Below are 20802 nucleotides of genomic sequence, written 5' to 3' on the forward strand. Positions count from 1 at the left end.
ATTGTATTCTCTTCCGGTTCTGTTGTGGATCCGCGTTCACGAGTCCGCTGACGTAAGACGAGCTGACGTGTTATCTGGTGCGTCTGTGTATTCGGGTTCAAATAAATATCTCTGGGCAAAAAAATGCAAGTCTTCCCCTGTGTCGAAATCCTTAGACATGTTTGCAAAGATTGTTTTGTTACTTCCTCAGACTGTAAAGGAAGCTCGGGCGCACCAGACACACGTCAGCAGCGTCACTGAACGCGGATCCACAACAGAACCGGAAGAGAATACAATGCTGAATAATGTCGTAGTTTTTGGACCAAAATGTATTTTCGATGCTTCAAAACATTCTAACTAACCCACTGATGTCACATGGACTACTTTGATGATGTCTTTATTTCCTTTCTGGACAAGGACAGTATACCGTACATAGATTTCCAATGGAGGGACAGAAAACTCTCGGACTAAATCTAAAATATCTTAAACTGTGTTCTGAAGATGAACGGAGGTCTTACGGGCTTGGAGCGACATGAGGGTGAGTCATTAATGACATCATTTTCATTTTTGGGTGAACTAACCCTTTAAGAGTTTCCTCAACACAAGGAAGCTTGATTTCAATCTTTGAATTAAACGTTAAATGTGTGCAGGTCTAACACCAGTATTCAGAAATACTACAGAAACATAATAAAGTAATCAAATGTAAAATAGCACAAAGTCTTTTAGTTCTGTTTCCTGATTAAATTAAATACATAGGCTAATAATTCTCATTCATTACAATTAAAGCTATCTTTTGTTGTTTTGACGACAACATTAATGATAGACGCATAGCCTATGGCTGCTGTCACTTTTACAGCTAGTGCACGGATCCATTGCTGTTTCCATTATACTGTCTGTCACACTGTCACATGTGTTTTATACATAACCGACTGTGTTTATGAGTATACTTACCAAGACCGGAAGTTTTACACAATTTTGCGTTTTCCCCCCCATTAAAGCGATATAATCCGCGAAAAATAACTTTAGTTTCTCGCGAGGTGTACTCTATGTACTCTCAGAGAGTGCGCAAGTAGCTTACTGGATAGTTTAAGGCCCCATCCACACCACTGCGTTTTCGTTTAAAAACGGAGACCTTTTGCTACGTTTGCACCTCCCGTCCACACTAAAACGGGAAAAACGAAGACCCAAAACGGAGAAGTTTAGAAACGCTGCAGCTCCGTTTTTCGTTTTGAATCTCCGAAGGGCGTTTTAGTGTAGACGGGACAAAACGGAGAAGTTTAGAAACGCTGCAGCTCCGTTTTGAATCTCCGGAGGGCGTTTTAGTGTAGACGGGACAAAACGGAGGAGTTTAGAAACGATGACGTAAAAGGTCACGCTCGGCTCTATGATTGGGTGTCATCACCCATGACGTATCCTTCCCTGATTCGTCAGCCACCCATCACATGTCCCGTCACCGGAAGAAAACAAACAAAAACATCCTGGACTACGTAGCTGATGTTAGTGAGTGCAACATGGATAACGAATTACAAGCGTTACGGACTTTGATGTCTTTGTTAGCAGCTGTTGTGCAAGCAAATTCTGCATTTTACAATGCTATAACTGCCTACATGCGCCGGAGGCAAACTATTATTCGAGCGATCTATGACAATTCCCGTGTGCAGCGGCGGTCCATGAAAAGAAATCTCTGGTCTTCGACATTTTCTAATCTTTGCAGAGGTAGCTAACGTTACTTGCTTCCTCATCAAATCTGAGAAATAGTCCATCCGTTTCCTGTTTACACCGGCACGCGCATGCACAGTGTTGGAGAATGGTCACGTGATCCGAGTTTTCAGTCGTTTTGATGTGGACGGAGATCAATTCTAATACGCAGCTAAAACGCTGGTGTGGACGGAGATCGTTTTCGTTTTAATTCTCCGTTTTTAAACGAAAACGCAGTAGTGTGGACGGGGCCTAAAACTGCTTGAATGTTTAAACTGATAAGAATTAAGAAGACTTGAACATTATAAACTTTAGTTACGATGCACTGATGGCCCGATTGTGCAAGAGACATTCAGTCATGTCCCGACTCCTAAACGCGCGCGAGAGAGAAGACGCGCGTCGGCAGCCCCGCTGAACACTCAAGCTGTTTGCTAAATTGCTAAATCGTGATCGGAGGCTGACCGGCTGCTCTCGCGCTCAGTCAGGTGTTGTTGTTGTGCGTGCTAGGGAACGTAAATGCGCCATACGTCATCGCGTCGCTATATCATTGATATCGCGATATGACACTTTTTTATCATGTAAAAATATATACCGGTATTATCGTGGACGGTATGATATGGCACACCCCTATTACATTTGATTATTTTATTTAATTTCTGTACCTGAAAATTATAGTTATATTTCACTGGTATCGAAGAATTTGAATGAAAATCCATTGAGCCCTGCTGGATCAGCTCTAAATATTCACTGCGCTATTAAAGATAAAATATGATAATAATATGGACAGTGAAAGTACATTTTAACAGGCATGAATATAACTGAAGGAAATATCTATTTGCTAAGCAAACTAATTTGATCTATATTCTTTTGGTTTCTCTGCACAATATTTAAAAACTTGGAATCGGCAAGTACAAGAAGTAAAAGTATCGGTATCAGCCTCGTATCTGCTTTTTCTTTATATTCGTCAAATTGTATTTATTTTAATCTAATTGAATCTGTTTAATAGATTAACTAATAATTTTTACAATTTTAATTTAATTTATTAACTTAGGCCGATTTATTTTAATGTTATTTATTTGAATCTAATGTTTGATTTGTTTATTTTAATAATTTTATATCAGTCTTTGGTTCACTGCAGTTTTAAGGAGAAAATACTCAGCAATGCTGTCGACTTATGAATTTACACATGATTTGTGTTAAAGTATATTAATAACACGACATAGACACATAAACAACATTAAAAGCTGGATTTTCGTGCCCTCACCTGTCCACCTGTGCGCTTGTCTCACTGCGCTCTCCATCACATGACCTCCACACTGATCACACGCCACGGCTGTGAACTCTGACCCCGTCTCTCCTCCCAGTTCCACCAGCACTTCTGCGACCTGAGCCGGACTGGCCAGCGCCAGCAACGCCTCCAGAACCAGACTCCCCGTCATGTCCATCGCCACGGCAACCGCCTTCCCCTTCACCTCCGACAGCACGTTCTCCACAAACACACCTGGACACACAACAACACACCTCAACACACAAAAACACACCTGGACACACAACAACACACACCTGGACACACAACAACACACCTGGACACACAACAACACACCTGGACACACAACAACACACAAAAACACACCTGGACACACAACAACACACCTCAACACACCTGGACACAGAACAACACACCTGGACACACCTGGACACACAACAGCACACCTCAACACATAACAACACACCTCAACACACCTCAACACACACCTGGACACACAACAACACACCTCAACACACACCTGGACACACAACAACACACCTCAACACACACCTGGACACACAACAACACACCTCAACACACACCTGGACACACAACAACACACCTCAACACACACCTGGACACACAACAACACACCTCAACACACACCTGGACACACAACAACACACCTGGACACACAACAACACACCTCGACACACCTGGACACACAACAACACACCTCAACACACAAAGACACACCTGGACACACAAAAAAACACCTCAACACACAAAAACACACCTGGACACACAACAACACACCTCAACACACAACAACACACAAAAACACACCTCAATACACCAGGACACACAACAACACACCTCAACACACCTGGACACACAACAACACACCTCAACACACAAAAACACACCTGGACACACAACAACACACAAAAACACACACCTGGACACACAACAACACACAAAAACACACACCTGGACACACAACCACACACAACAACACACCTGGACAAACAACAACACACCTCAACACACAACAACACACTTCAACACACCTGGACACACAACAACACACCTCAACACACACCTGGACACACATCAACACACCTCAACACACAACACCACACCTCAACACACACCTCAACACACAACTGGACACACAACAACACACCTCAACACACAACTGGACACACAACAACACACCTCAACACACACCTGGACACACAACACCACACCTCAACACACACAACACCACACCTCAACACACACAACAACACACCTCAACACACACCTGGACACACAACAACACACCTCAACACACATGACCACACATGAACACACATGAACACACATGAACAACACACCTCAACACACAACAACACACTTCAACACACCTGGACACACAACAACACACCTCAACACACACCTGGACACACATCAACACACCTCAACACACAACACCACACCTCAACACACACCTCAACACACAACTGGACACACAACAACACACCTCAACACACACCTGGACACACAACAACACACCTCAACACACAACAACACACAAAAACACACCTCAATACACCAGGACACACAACAACACACCTCAACACACCTGGACACACAACAACACACCTCAACACACAAAAACACACCTGGACACACAACAACACACAAAAACACACACCTGGACACACAACAACACACAAAAACACACACCTGGACACACAACAACACACAAAAACACACACCTGGACACACAACCACACACAACAACACACCTGGACAAACAACAACACACCTCAACACACAACAACACACTTCAACACACCTGGACACACAACAACACACCTCAACACACACCTGGACACACATCAACACTAGTGATCGACCGATGTATCGGTTTACCGATATTTTTCCCGATATTTAAGCATTTTCCCATAATCGGGAATCGGTTTTGTAATATCGGATTTTCCGATAAACGGCGCCATCTTGTGGCCGTTTTGAGAATTCCGCCATTGCAGCCCGCGTCTGAGGAGATCAGTCAATAACAACTCTGTGCACAGGTAAAGTATATGTTCTACTTGCTTTGCTTTAATTATTCAACTTTATTTAACATAACAGACATGCAGAAATGAGATTTGAGACATAAATGCCTGATATAGTTTATTTATGCAGCTTGGTTCTAAAAAATTGAGACGAACTCATTGAGCCACGTAGCGTAATCCGTCACGTCCTTCCCCAATAAAGACGTAACTTTACACTAATTAAATAAAACAGACATGAATGAGTGCATGTTGAAAATAAAAGCGCTGAATTTAATTCTCTATCTGTTGTATTTGCTCACCATTAGTCTCGAAAAAAAAGTTCGTTCATATTGCTGAGCACTCACTGGGTTGATGATCAGGAATGCTAAAGCACGGCCACTGAATGAAACTTTTGACAAGATTATCTTGTTTAAACACCCTAGATTATATTATCATTTACTACATAGCAATTATTTCGCTAATACACATCTAAATATACCGCTTTGTGGAAATTAATTATTTATTATCTGCACGCGCGATCGCGGTTGAGTAACGTATAGCCTGATGTTATAGTTCTGTGTAAATGCATAGATAAACAGCACTTTGTCATAAAGCATTTCATGATCTAGACCGACAAAAATATTAATAATAATTAATAACATACTAGTTGGAAAATGCAATGATGTATATGCTGTTTTATTTGTTACTTTCCTGATGTTATAGGCTATTCCAGCTAATATTATGCAGTGAATTAATATTACCCAGTGAATTATTCCTCACTCTTATTTTAAACCTATTAAACGACACATAAACCTTCTAAAACTGTTTAAAATGAATTACATTTCTGCAAAGGTGATATGACTCCCCTGTCAATTATTTTTTCCATATGAAAACATTATGCTTTTAACATTTATTTTGCCTATTGTTAACATTGTTGCTGCTGATGCTTATAAATATGTATAATTTAGATATAAATTATATAATGTAATAATATAAATGTTTTTATTGTAATTTGATTAGTTTACCATTTATGAAAACAAATAAACATATCCAAATATGTTAGAATAGTTTTTGTGCTTTATTTTTTACCTCATCAAAGCTTTTATTTTTAAACAAAGACACTTAGTAACAGTGCACTTTATTTTTGGAACTCAGACCCCTCTATTTATTTGTGTATAAATATCAAGGTTTTTTTTTTGTATGCAAGGAGGGAGTGATTGTTATAAATAAAATGGTTTGTTCAGTTCATTTGTGTTGTAATAATTGTGCCAAAAACAGAAGTATAACAGTAAATAAATATCGGTTCTGCATATCGGTTATCGGGCACAAACACATGCAAATAATCTGTATCGGTATCGGTTATAAAAAATCAATATCGGTCGATCACTAATCAACACACCTCAACACACAACACCACACCTCAACACACACCTCAACACACACCTGGACACACAACAACACACCTGGACACACAACACCACACCTCAACACACACCTCAACACACATCTGGACACACAACAACACACCTCAACACACACCTGGACACACAACACCACACCTCAACACACAACTGGACACACAACAACACACCTCAACACACACCTGGACACACAACACCACACCTCAACACACACAACACCACACCTCAACACACACAACAACACACCTCAACACACAACACCACACCTCAACACACACCTCAACACACAACACCACACCTCAACACACACCTCAACACACAACACCACACCTCAACACACACCTCAACACACAACTGGACACACAACAACACACCTCAACACACACCTGGACACACAACACCACACCTCAACACACACAACACCACACCTCAACACACACAACAACACACCTCAACACACACCTGGACACACAACAAAACACCTCAACACACATGACCACACATGAACACACATGAACAACACACCTCAACACACAACAACACACTTCAACACACCTGGACACACAACAACACACCTCAACACACACCTGGACACACATCAACACACCTCAACACACAACACCACACCTCAACACACAACTGGACACACAACAACACACCTCAACACACAACTGGACACACAACAACACACCTCAACACACACCTGGACACACAACAACACACCTCAACACACAACAACACACAAAAACACACCTCAATACACCAGGACACACAACAACACACCTCAACACACCTGGACACACAACAACACACCTCAACACACAAAAACACACCTGGACACACAACAACACACAAAAACACACACCTGGACACACAACAACACACAAAAACACACACCTGGACACACAACCACACACAACAACACACCTGGACAAACAACAACACACCTCAACACACAACAACACACTTCAACACACCTGGACACACAACAACACACCTCAACACACACCTGGACACACATCAACACACCTCAACACACAACACCACACCTCAACACACACCTCAACACACAACTGGACACACAACAACACACAACTGGACACACAACAACACACCTCAACACACACCTGGACACACAACACCACACCTCAACACACACAACACCACACCTCAACACACACAACAACACACACCTGGACACACAACAACACACCTCAACACACATGACCACACATGAACACACATGAACAACACACCTCAACACACAACAACACACTTCAACACACCTGGACACACAACAACACACCTCAACACACACCTGGACACACATCAACACACCTCAACACACAACACCACACCTCAACACACAACACCACACCTCAACACACACCTCAACACACAACTGGACACACAACAACACACCTCAACACACAACACCACACCTCAACACACACCTCAACACACAACACCACACAACTGGACACACAACAACACACCTCAACACACACCTGGACACACATCAACACACCTCAACACACAACACCACACCTCAACACACACCTCAACACACAACTGGACACACAACAACACACCTCAACACACAACTGGACACACAACAACACACCTCAACACACACAACACCACACCTCAACACACACAACAACACACCTCAACACACACCTGGACACACAACAACACACCTCAACACACAACTGGACACACAACACCACACCTCAACACACACAACACCACACCTCAACACACACAACAACACACCTCAACACACACCTGGACACACAACAACACACCTCAACACACATGACCACACATGAACACACATGAACACACCTGAACACACAACACACCTGAACAGACATGAACAACACACCTGAACACACATGAACAACACACCTGAACACACACACACAACAGCACATCTGAACACACATGAACAACAGCACACCTGAACACACACACACACACACAACAGCACATCTGAACACACATGAACAACAGCACACCTGAACACACACACAACAGCACATCTGAACACACACACAACAGCACATCTGAACACACACACAACAGCACACCTGAACACACATGAACAACAGCACACCTGAACACACACACAACAGCACACCTGAACACACACACAACAGCACATCTGAACACACACACAACAGCACACCTGAACACACACGAACAACAGCACATCTGAAAACACAACAACACACCTGAACACACAACAACACACCTGAACACACAACAACACACCTGAACACACAACAGCACAACACACAACAGCACAACACACAACAGCACAACACACAACAGCACACCTGAACACACAACAGCACACCTGAACACACAACAGCACACCTGAACACACAACAACACACCTGAACACACAACAACACACCTGAACACACAACAGCACACCTGAACACACAACAGCACACCTGAACACACAACAGCACACCTGAACACACAACAGCACAACACACAACAGCACACCTGAACACACAACAGCACACCTGAACACACAACAGCACACCTGAACACACAACAGCACACCTGAACACACAACAGCACACCTGAACACACAACAGCACACCTGAACACACAACAGCACACCTGAACACACAACAACACACCTGAACACACAACAACACACCTGAACACACAACAACACACCTGAACACACAACAGCACACCTGAACACACAACAGCACACCTGAACACACAACAGCACAACACACAACAGCACACCTGAACACACAACAGCACACCTGAACACACAACAACACATCTGAACACACAACAGCACACCTGAACACACAACAGCACACCTGAACACACAACAGCACACCTGAACACACAACAGCACACCTGAACAGACAACAGCACACCTGAACACACAACAACACACCTGAACACACAACAGCACACCTGAACACACAACAGCACACCTGAACACACAACAGCACACCTGAACACACAACAGCACACCTGAACACACAACAGCACACCTGAACACACAACAGCACACCTGAACACACAACAGCACACCTGAACACACAACAGCACACCTGAACACACAACAGCACACCTGAACACACAACAGCACACCTGAACACACAACAGCACACCTTCCTCAGGCTGGCTCACCTTTGTCCTCCTCGTCGATGAATCCCTCTTTCAGTCGGTCGCTGACGCGCCGGAAGTAACTGACCGTCCCGCCATCGAGCCGCTGCTTCTTCGACCCGCCGTCACCGGCGTTCCCCTGAACGGCCCGTTTATGACCCTTCTGTTTACCCTTTAATGACCTTTGACCTTTGGCTTCCATCTTCTCAAGCATCACCTTGATCTCAAACCTAAAATATACATTTGATTATTATCTGAGGAAACTTCAGCCTTCCTTACAATGTATTATGATGGTATTAATATGGCACTGTCACAGTATTTTGTTGTTGTTGTACTAAACCAAGAATTAAATTACCATATTTATATATTCACATGAGTACAGAAATACATTATCATCATGGTAAGAGTAAAAAAAACCTTTGACACTTAATAGAAGCACATTTCCATTTTCCACCACATAAGAAAACCATTATGTTCCTGTAAATAATGTTGAGATAAAAGTTGAAAATACAAAGTCATATTTACAAGATTAAAAGTAAAACATATGACATAAAAGTCTTAATTATGACATAGAAAGTCATAATTTCGACTATTTAATCTCACAGTTATGGTGTAGTATGTGATAATTTAGACTTTTTTTTCTATAATTATGACTTTTTCTGTCATACTTTAAAATTTCTAAAGCATGATATTTTTTATTAACTTGTGGCGGTTATGGTATTCCATAGTACTTTGATTTATAGTATTTTAAACAGCATTTTCCATGCTAGTGCATTTTATACCGCTAAAACAACAATGGTAATTGTACAAATCACCATGTTATTATAACGATGTTCCTGACTCCTGTTTCTTTACTATCAATAAACACGCGAAAATAGTTGACAATAATACGAGCGACAATCGCTTAAGTATCGAGTCACTAGATTAATCAGCACGATCAGTTTTTGCACTGATGATAGTGCAAAAAAATGCGATAAGCACATGAATAATATATTGTATGTAGTATTGAGCTTACCAGTGTGCTTCTGCTCACATGTGTACGCAGAAAGGCGACGCAGCCTGATGACGCAAGAGCGACGTGATGACACATACAGCAGCCGTTTCACAAACAAAAGTCCTGTCACGCAAATTACACTATATTTCCTTTTCCTATTTTGTTGTAGTCTATATTTGTTTAATATGTGTACACTATATGTTGGATTATTGTCATGTTCATTATTTGTATGTGACTGGCATTCATAAAAAAATAATAAAAAAGAGTCCTGTCACTGAGAACACGGACGTTTTTTAAAAAAAAAACATAATTTGGTGTATGCAAAAATGCAACAAAAAAACTTTATTTTAGTCTTTACCAATGAACTTTTTCAATGAACAATTAAGTTTTTAAAAACTCTAAACTTAAAAAAGTAATGCTTTAAATCATAATTATGAAATGATGCCATAAAAAGACATAATTATGGCATGTAAACATCTCAGAATTTCGATGAATAAAATGATTAAATAATCAATTAATTAATTATACTGCCATAATTATTACATACAATTTTAAAATTATGACTTAGTATGCCATAATTTTGACTTTCTAAACGTTTACCTGGGAGAATGTTTTGGGTACTAAGGCCACGGGGCCGAAGTTACAGTTTATATTGAATTTATTTACCAATATGGACCTAACAAATCGAGTTTACATCAAATCGAGTTCACGAGTTTATTCAAAAACAAAATTCCTGTCACGCAAATAAATTACACTATATTTTCTTTTCCTATTTGTTTAATATTTGTACACTATTTTTACACTATATGTTGGATTATTGTCATATTTATTATTTGTATGTGACCGGCATTTGATAAAAAATAAAGTAAAAAAGTCCTGTCAGGCAGAACACGGACACATAATTTGGTGTAGGCATTAACAATGAACTATAAAAAAAACTATAGACTTATAAAAGTAATGCTTTAAATCATAATTATGAAATGAAGCCATAAAAAGTAATAATCATGGCATGTAAATATCTCATAAATTCGATTTTTTTATGTCATCATTTTGACTTTTATTCTAAATTATGAATAAGTATGTCAATAATTTTGACTCTCTAAAACGTTTAACTGAGAGAATGTTTTGGGTACAAAGGCCACGGGGCCGAAATGACTGGTTATATTGAATTTATGTACCAATATGGACCTAACAAATCGAGTTTAGTCCAAAAAAACAAATGATGGATAAACAGAACGCGAACAGACTGCCCCGCGCGTCCACGTGAGAACGCGCTGCGCACTCCCGCAGCCGGCGCGCTCACTGAGTGACTCAGTGGAAGGGTTTGGGATTGACCTCCGGAACTAACCGTCACCTTCCCGACCTGAAACATGTCCAAACTGGAGCAAATCCTCGTCTTAGACCCTCCAAACGACCTGAAATTCAAAGGTAAGGGAGTAACGTTCACATTCAGTGGGTTCTGGTGAAGTGTAAGCGGGTTTTGTCACGCTATTATGCAGAAAAGCGGTGTGGGCCGCGTTGGATCCCCGAGCTCGATTAACTGACAAGCGGACTCTCCTGTTCGCGCGTCCCGGTCTCACAACACACAGTAAGCAGGGAATCGACTGGACCTGGTGTCGGTTTGGAGTCATTTGACCAGGGTTGTTTAACACTGCCACGTCATATTAAGGGGAAAAATGCAAAAATGTTGTTGTCCTGTGCTTACGTGGATGCGTTAATAAAGAAAAACCTTTGAATTAAAGTGCTGTAACGGTATGATATACATTTTATGTCCCATAATATGTGCATAGTACTTTTAAAAAATGCCGTTTTGAAAGTCAATTAATTTCAGCTATCATGGTACTGCCATGTTTATTTAGTAATGTAACTATCATGGTACTTCCTTATGGAGTAACGTTAGTGAAGGTATTTTATTACAAAGGTAACGTTATATACTTAAATATACTTGTAGGCTATATAGAAGTACAGTAGTTTTACCATCTGATAGCTTCTCTTGTCATATTTCTACCGTTGTACTTTATTTTTCAGTCTTTTAGATAGCACCATCTTAAAATGTAAATGTCATCTTTCTCTTATAAACATACAATAACTTATTTTTTCTTCTCACTATAGTAATACTGTTAAATGTATTATTTATTTATTTAATTTTAATATACTTTCTACTAATCTACTACTCTAATCCACTTTTTCTTTATTATTTTCGTCAAATTGTATTTATTTTAAACTAATTTAATCTGTTTAATAGATCAATTATTTTTACTATTTTAATTAAATTTTGTTATTGAACTACTTTATTTACTTAAATGATGTGTATGAGAAAAGCGCTATACAAATAAACGTAAATTGAATTTAATTGAACTTGTTTATTTTAATGTTATTTATTCTAATCAAATTTTTGATTTTGTTTATTATATATATATATTTATAGGCCTGTTTATTTATTTATTTAATTTTAATATACTTTTTATTTATATATGTATTTTATAAATTTTAGTTTATTTTAATCTAATTTAATTAGTCCAAAAGATTAATTAATAACTTTTTTTATTTAAAAAAATAATTATTTTAATTATTTGTTTTAATGTTATTATTTCTTTTAATCAAATGTTTATGTATTTCTTTTTAAATTTTTAAATATATCTATATTATAATAATATATCTATATATAATATATCTCCAGACCTGCATTAGAGTACCTTATACTGTAAATACCATGGTATATCTCAAAGTATCATGACATTACCAGCTGATACAATACTGTACAGGAGATTTGTGCAATGATGGTATCAGATGGTAATAATACGTTAGGAATGGATTATTACCTTTATGTATATTTGGGAGTGTTTTTACGATAGTTAAATAGAGGTGGTCTGTGTTTGTCCTGGATAAATGAGTAACTAATGCTGTGATAAGGCTGATTATATGACGTATGAAGTTCTGTGATTTACCCGAGACTCTGAATAGGAACAGATGATCAACCAAAACTCAATTAAATTAACTTGTTTAATGGCGAAATACTCAACGGTGTTTGTCAGATGTAGGTTTTGTAATCCTGATCACTGTTGGACTGATTTAGTGCAGGAATTTTTAAAATTGGGTCCCCAAAAGTATGTGGAAAAGTGTTTACAGAAAAAGTGTAATAAAATTTAAATGTGAACAAATAATAAAATACATAAATAATTACATTAAATAAGTGAGTAAATAAACAAATAAATATGAATTAAATCAAAATAAAGTACTCTAACAGTACTTTAATGAGTTGGAAAGAACATAAAATGACTTAAATATAAATGATCAGTAGTAATACTTCAAAAATGTGTTTATTTTGCATTTATTTGAAATAGAATCTTTTGTAACATTATAAATGTCTTACTGTCACTTTTGATCAATTTAATGCATCTGCTGAATATTTTTTTATTTATTTTTTTAAAGACCCCAAACTTTTAGGCCTAAACTATAGTCTAGGAGCTGGTTTATTTGGGTTATGCATTTGAATTATTAATAATGTCTTTGCATGGAAATGATTTTCGTAAGGTTCTGGTGGACGTCTTGGCAGGGATTTTGACGCATGGCTGGACTGAATGTTCAAGATCTTTATCATGTTTTTTTGGGGAAGTTCTGCTGACAGTAAGTGGCAGCATGAGATTATGATTAGAAACAGATCTTTATTTATTCCTCCTGAACTTCCTCTGATCCGGTAGCGGTGCCGTCGGTCAAGATGTCATAACTTATGTTAATACCTGTACAATTTCATTATTCTTAATTGCAATTTCATACCACAGCAAAGACTAGGCTAAATAAATTCGTTATAATCCGTTTTCTTTTCTTTTTAGTATTTAGTATGTAGGCCGAGGATATTTAGTTTTTTTTTTTATTACTTCTGTTTTTATATTTATTTCAGCTAACGAAAACATATTCACTTTAGGCCATGTGTCCACCGAAGCGTTTTTTAACGCGACTGGTGTATTTTTTTCAATTGTTTTCAATGGGAGCGCTGCGTTTTCTAGAACGCCATAGCGTAACGAGGCGCTGAGCGTGTGTTTAAAGGATTAGTTCACCTCAAAAGGAAAACTTCCTGATAATTAACTCACCCCAATGCCATCCAAGATGTTCATGTCTTTCTTTCTTCAGTGGAAAAGAAATTAAGTTTTTTGAGGAAAACTTTTCAGGATTTTTCTCCACACAAAGGACTTTACTGGTCACCAACATGAAGTCCAAATCGATGCAGTTTCTACTAGGGCTGCAACAACTAATCGATAAAATCGATTATAATCGATTATGAAAATCGTTGTCAACGAATGTCATTATCGATTAGTTGGTCTGCTTACGTCACGGGGAGCGTTTACTGGTACGCACACACACGCAAGGTCTCTCTCCCTCAGGCGCTCTGCCGAGCGCGCGCGCTACACGGTTTGGAGCAGTCTCTTCTGTCTCGCATGCGCGCTCTTGCTTGCGCGCTAGGGGTGGGGGAAAAAATCGATTCTTAGATGCATCGCGATGCGGACGTGGACGATTCTGAATCGATTCACAAACGTCAAAAATCGATTTTCCAAAAAAAAAAATTTTTTTTTTTTTTTTTTTTTTAGATATGTAGCCTATTTATAATGACGTAATATTGACAGAACGCAAAAGACGGAACTCTGCAGCGCGGAAGTGCAGTGCCCGGACCGTCTGTCTGTGGCGTGTGCACATAACAGAGACGCGATGGCTGAGCGCGAAATCCAAACACCCTCCTCGTTAAAAGCTGACGTGTGGAAATATTTTGGCTTCTATGAAGTTGAAGGGGGAAAGGAGCTGGACAAGAGCCACACTAGTTGTAAGCTTTGTAGAATAAAACTAAAATATTTCGGCAACACGACAAATATGAGAAGCCATATGACACGTTTCCACCCAGAGGAGGAAAAACACTCGGCTGTACCAGAGCCGTGTCTCTCTATGGCTCTGGGCTGTACCGGTGTTCAGACGATTTCTGCTGCCTTGTCGAAAAATGCTACCCAAACGCGAATCGATCATAGATAATGTTGATTCATTCTCTATTGTTTCCATAATGGTGTAAATCTCACAATATTATGACATCGTTATTTCATTTTAATCAGGGTAAGTGTATGGGGAGCATATTTTGATATTTTAAATGAACTAGCAATTATCACATTTGATATAACAAGTAAAAATGATATTATATGAAATAAAATTATAATAAAATTCGAAGTTAAGAGTACAGTATAATGTACTGTTTTTATTTTTTAAAACGGTGTGAAAAGTAAAATTATCATCAAATATTCATCTTTGACCTGTCAAAGTTTCCTACAAGTCTCCACAGCAAGGATGCATAGATTTATGGGCGTGGTAAGCAGAAGAAAAATGAGTCTGCACATGCGCATAACCAGTAAGTATCACATCTCAATGGGTAGCATGAATCGTCAGAACACCTGTTGTTGTTATATTATTAATTTACTGCAAGTATGCTGCTAGTTCAGGCACACGTTTATTTTCCTGTTGGTTCTTTGCAATTTTAATGAAATATATTGTACGTTAATTCTTTATGGGGCATTACTTTGTACTTTTAAAGCAAAGTATTTATATTCACACACACAAAAAGATTCAGATAATCGCTTTAGAATCGAATCGCAGGCCTCTGAATCGTAATCGAATCGAATCGTGAGATGCCTAGAGATTCCCACCCCTATTGCGCGCTCTAGATTTCGGGAGTTTGAACTAATTCGCGGGCATCAGGGAGCCGCAATCAATATGCGGGAGACTCCCGGGACTTCCGGGATCTTGGGATGTCTGTATTTTGTCTCGAGCATCAGGTTGTGCAATCAGTTCGCAAACCTATTTCTGCGGTAGCGCTATTTTAATCCATCACTTACGTTGCGTAAGTGATGGATTAAAATAGCGCTACCGCAGAAATAGGTTAAATTAAAACGGTCTTTACAAAGCGAAGCACTAAATATAAAGGCAGTTAATAACAGCAGCAGTAAAATATTGTTTTTTAGTCACTGTACTCAGTGGTTTTCAGCGAATGCTTGTGCACTAATGCATAATTTCTCCTGTCCTTTACTCAAGCCTGTTAGCTTGCTGGGTAACGTTACCTCCATTCCGTTCTCTTTTTATAGCATTTGTCTACTAAGTTTTAATTGTTTTTCAAACGCGATCTACTGCGGCTCTACATTCACACAATTGTTTTCAGTCTTTCTATATTTATTTAATCAATTTATCCTTATATTATTCTTTTATATATTATATATAATATATATTATATTCTTTATCCTTATATTCCTTATATATAATTAATTTTAAATAAAAATTAAATGAATTATATATTTTAGATGTTTTTAGTTTGTTTTTAGTTCAGATATTCACATCTGAACAACATGTCTGTGTAAATTTGTTTTAACAAAAATTGTGTTAAAACATAATATGTTGGATATCATTTTTTTAACAATAATCATGTTTGTCAACTTGCCATCAGCAATTATCATTAAAAACAATGCAAATATTGATATTAGTAAAACTCAATGTGTGGCTTTTGCACTTTTTAAAGTACACTTTTACACATAAATACCCTGATTTACGGTTTTATTTAGTTATAATATAAATTTATAAAAAAAAAGTTATAAAAAAATCTAATTTAATTTCTATCCGATTAACCGATTAATCGAAAAAATAATCGTCCGATTAATCGATTATCAAAATAATCGTTAGTTGCAGCCCTAGTTTCAAAGTGCTTCAAAGTAGGGCTGAAACTAGAGCTGCACGATTATGACAAAAATCATAATTGCCGATTATTCCCTTGAAATTGTAATTGCGTTTATTAATTACGATTAATTTATCACAATTTACATTGAATATATATAGGCGTATTACAATACATGTTTACACAAAAATTGTTTACACACACAAGTACTGTCCCCCTTTACTAAACATACACATCAATTGTAAGAATGACTAATAGTAAAGACTACTAATAGATAAACATTAGGACTATGCTAAAGCAATTAAATAGCAGTCCCAAACTAGTTTTTGTTAATACAATGTTGATATGAGCCACCACAGTCATTTAATAATATAAAAAAATAACACAAAGTGAAAATAAAGTGGCATTTTTGGGTTATGGAAACGACACTTACCATGGTAAATACACAATACTAACAAGAACTGTTAATGAAACAGCTCCTGGTGAATGAAAATCATACCTGCGTGGAAATCCTTCTCAGCTAACACGTGATTTATTGTTATTTTACTTTTATTTCGTCACTTAATAATTTACATTGTAATGATGTTGCTCGTAGTTTCTTTTGCACTTTATACAGTGAAGCGATACACAGCGCGCGCCGCCGCATTTGCGCGTGCAATTGAAGAGTGCGCGCTACGAGCACAGTATAACGGCTGACAGGACAGTAAAGTCCGTTTTTCTGAGGTGAAAGACTTTTTATTTCAGCGTACACTTACGTCACTGCCTGGTAGTCGTGATTCGTCTCTCATAACATAATTATGCTCTAAACACACACGCAGAGTGGATATTCTTTTGTAATCGCGGCTTTGAACGATTACGTAATCGTGTTATCTGTAATCGTAATCGCGATTAGAAATTTGATTAATTGTGCGGCCCTAGCTGAAACGATTCCTCGAGTTACTCGATTACAAAAAATCCTCGAGGCAAAAACTCTGTCTCGAAGCCTCGTTAAATTCCTATGACGGGCACTATACGCGCGGCGCAGGGATTTGGTTGTTTCACACGGACTGTTTATTCACACGGACCTGTTCAGGAAGCATATATTTTGAATTTAGTTTGCGCGATGGCAGAGAATAAATATGTAAATAAACGGCAGAAATTGTCTAAAGTGTGGGATCATTACACACTTAATTCACTTAATACACTTAACTCGCTGAAACAAGGTAACGTAGTCTAAGCCTATTGATGTTCGCTGATTTTAATCCCATACTGTATTTGTAGCGATGTCGTGATGCGGTTTGACTAGATATGATTTTTAGCTTTGATGAGATATTTAAGTAGTAACTTGAACTATCACGTTCAATTGCAAAAGAGTATAGCCTAAACAAAGAACTAGGGCTGCAACAACTAATCGATAAAATCGATTATAATCGATTATGAAAATCGTTGTCAACGAATGTCATTATCGATTAGTTGGTCTGCTTACGTCACGGGGAGCGTTTACTGGTACGCACACACACGCAAGGTCTCTCTCCCTCAGGCGCTCTGCCGAGCGCGCGCGCTACACGGTTTGGAGCAGTCGCTTCTGTCTCGCATGCGCGCTCTTGCTTGCGCGCTCTAGATTTCGGGAGTTTGAACTAATTCGCGGGCATCAGGGAGCCGCAATCAATATGCCGGAGACTCCCGGGACTTCCGGGATGTCTGTATTTTGTCTCGAGCATCAGGTTGCGCAATCAGTTCGCTCGCAACGTAAGTGATGGATTAAAATAGCGCTACCGCAGAAATAGGTTAAATTAAAACGGACTTTACAAAGCGAAGCACTAAATATAAAGGCAGTTAATAACAGCAGCAGTAAAATATTGTTTTTTAGTCACTGTACTCAGTGGTTTTCAGCGAATGCTTGTGCACTAATGCATAATTTCTCCTGTCCTTTACTCAAGCCTGTTAGCTTGCTGGGTAACGTTACCTCCATTCCGTTCCATTCTGCGGCTCTACGTTCACACAATTGTTTTCAGTCTTTCTATATTTATTTAATCAATTTATCCATATATTATTCTTTTATATATTATATATAATATATATTATATTCTTTATCCTTATATTCCTTATATATAATTAATTTTAAATAAAAATTAAATGAATTATATATTTTAGATGTTTTTAGTTTGTTTTTAGTTCAGATATTCACATCTGAACAACATGTCTGTGTAAATTTGTTTTAACAAAAATTGTGTTAAAACATAATATGTTGGATATCATTTTTTTTAACAATAATCATGTTTGTCAACTTGCCATCAGCAATTATCATTAAAAATAGTGATCGACCGATATTGATTTTTTATAACCGATACCGATACAGATTATTTGCATGTGTATGTGCCCGATAACCGATATGCAGAACCGATATTTATTTACTGTTATACTTCTGTTTTTGGCACAATTATTACAACACAAATGAACTGAACAAACCATTTTATTTATAACAATCACTCCCTCCTTGCATACAAAAAAAAAAAACCTTTATATTTATACACAAATAAATAGAGGGGTCTGAGTAAAAAATAAAGTGCACTGTTACTAAGTGTCTTTGTTTAAAAATAAAAGCTTTGATGAGGTAAAAAATAAAGCACAAAAACTATTCTAACATATTTGGATATGTTTATTTGTTTTCATAAATGGTAAACTAATCAAATTACAATAAAAACATTTATATTATTGCATTATATAATTTATATCTAAATTATACATATCATTTATAAGCATCAGCAGCAACAATGTTAACAATAGGCAAAATAAATGTTAAAAGTCTAATGTTTTCATATGGAAAACATAATTGACAGGGGAGTCATATCACCTTTGCAGAAATGTAATTCATTTTAAACAGTTTTAGAAGGTTTATGTGGCGTTTAATAGGTTTAAACTAAGAGTGAGGAATAATTCACTGGGTAATATTAATTCACTGCATAATATTAGCTGGAATAGCCTATAACATCAGGAAAGTAACAAACAAAACAGCATATACATCATTGCATTTTCCAACTAGTATGTTATTAATTATTATTAATATTTTTGTCGGTCTAGATCATGAAATGCTTTATGACAAAGTGCTGTTTATGTATGCATTTACACATAACTATATATAGGCTACTCAACCGCGATCGCGCGTGCAGATAATAAATAATTAATTTCCACAAAGCGGTAGGCTATATTTAGATGTGTATTAGCGAAATAATTGCTATGTAGTAAATGATAATATAATCTAGGGTGTTTAAACAAGATAATCTTGTCAAAAGTTTCATTCAGTGGCCGTGCTTGAGCATTCCTGATCATCAACCCAGTGAGTGCTCAGCAATATGAACGAACTTTTCGAGACTAATGGTGAGCAAATACAACAGATAGAGAATTAAATTCAGCGCTTTTATTTTCAACATGCACTCATTCATGTCTGTTTTATTTAATTCATGTAAAGTTACGTCTTTATTGGGGAAGGACATGACGGATTACGCTACGTGGCTCAATGAGTTCGTCTCAATTTTTTAGAACCAAGCTGCATAAATAAACTATATCAGGCATTTATGTCTCAAACATCATTTCTGCAT

The 20802-nt window shown here is 37.9% G+C and overlaps 2 protein-coding genes across 2 annotated transcripts in view; one reads left to right on the plus strand and one right to left on the minus strand.

Annotated features, from left to right (window-relative positions):
* Nucleotides 1–10625, minus strand: part of nop9 (NOP9 nucleolar protein) — a 36092-nt gene extending 25467 nt beyond the window's left edge. Inside the window, exons 1-3 of the mRNA XM_077222152.1 lie at nt 10549–10625; nt 9558–9763; nt 2942–3178 (exon numbers count right to left, since the gene is read on the minus strand). Coding sequence (XP_077078267.1) covers nt 2942–3178; nt 9558–9747 — 427 coding nt within the window. The 5' untranslated portion in view covers nt 9748–9763; nt 10549–10625. The remainder of the gene's footprint in view (nt 1–2941; nt 3179–9557; nt 9764–10548) is intronic.
* A 986-nt stretch (nt 10626–11611) lies between these two features.
* The window catches only part of vapal (VAMP (vesicle-associated membrane protein)-associated protein A, like), a 32408-nt gene continuing 23217 nt past the window's right edge, over nt 11612–20802 (plus strand). Inside the window, exon 1 of the mRNA XM_077222225.1 lies at nt 11612–11955. Within this exon, the coding sequence (XP_077078340.1) occupies nt 11898–11955 (58 nt within the window). The 5' untranslated portion in view covers nt 11612–11897. The remainder of the gene's footprint in view (nt 11956–20802) is intronic.

The sequence above is a fragment of the Siphateles boraxobius genome, unplaced genomic scaffold (genome assembly GCF_051911475.1).
Source record: "Siphateles boraxobius isolate OS27281-9 unplaced genomic scaffold, OSU_SipBor_1 86, whole genome shotgun sequence".
Lineage (NCBI taxonomy): Eukaryota > Metazoa > Chordata > Actinopteri > Cypriniformes > Leuciscidae > Siphateles > Siphateles boraxobius.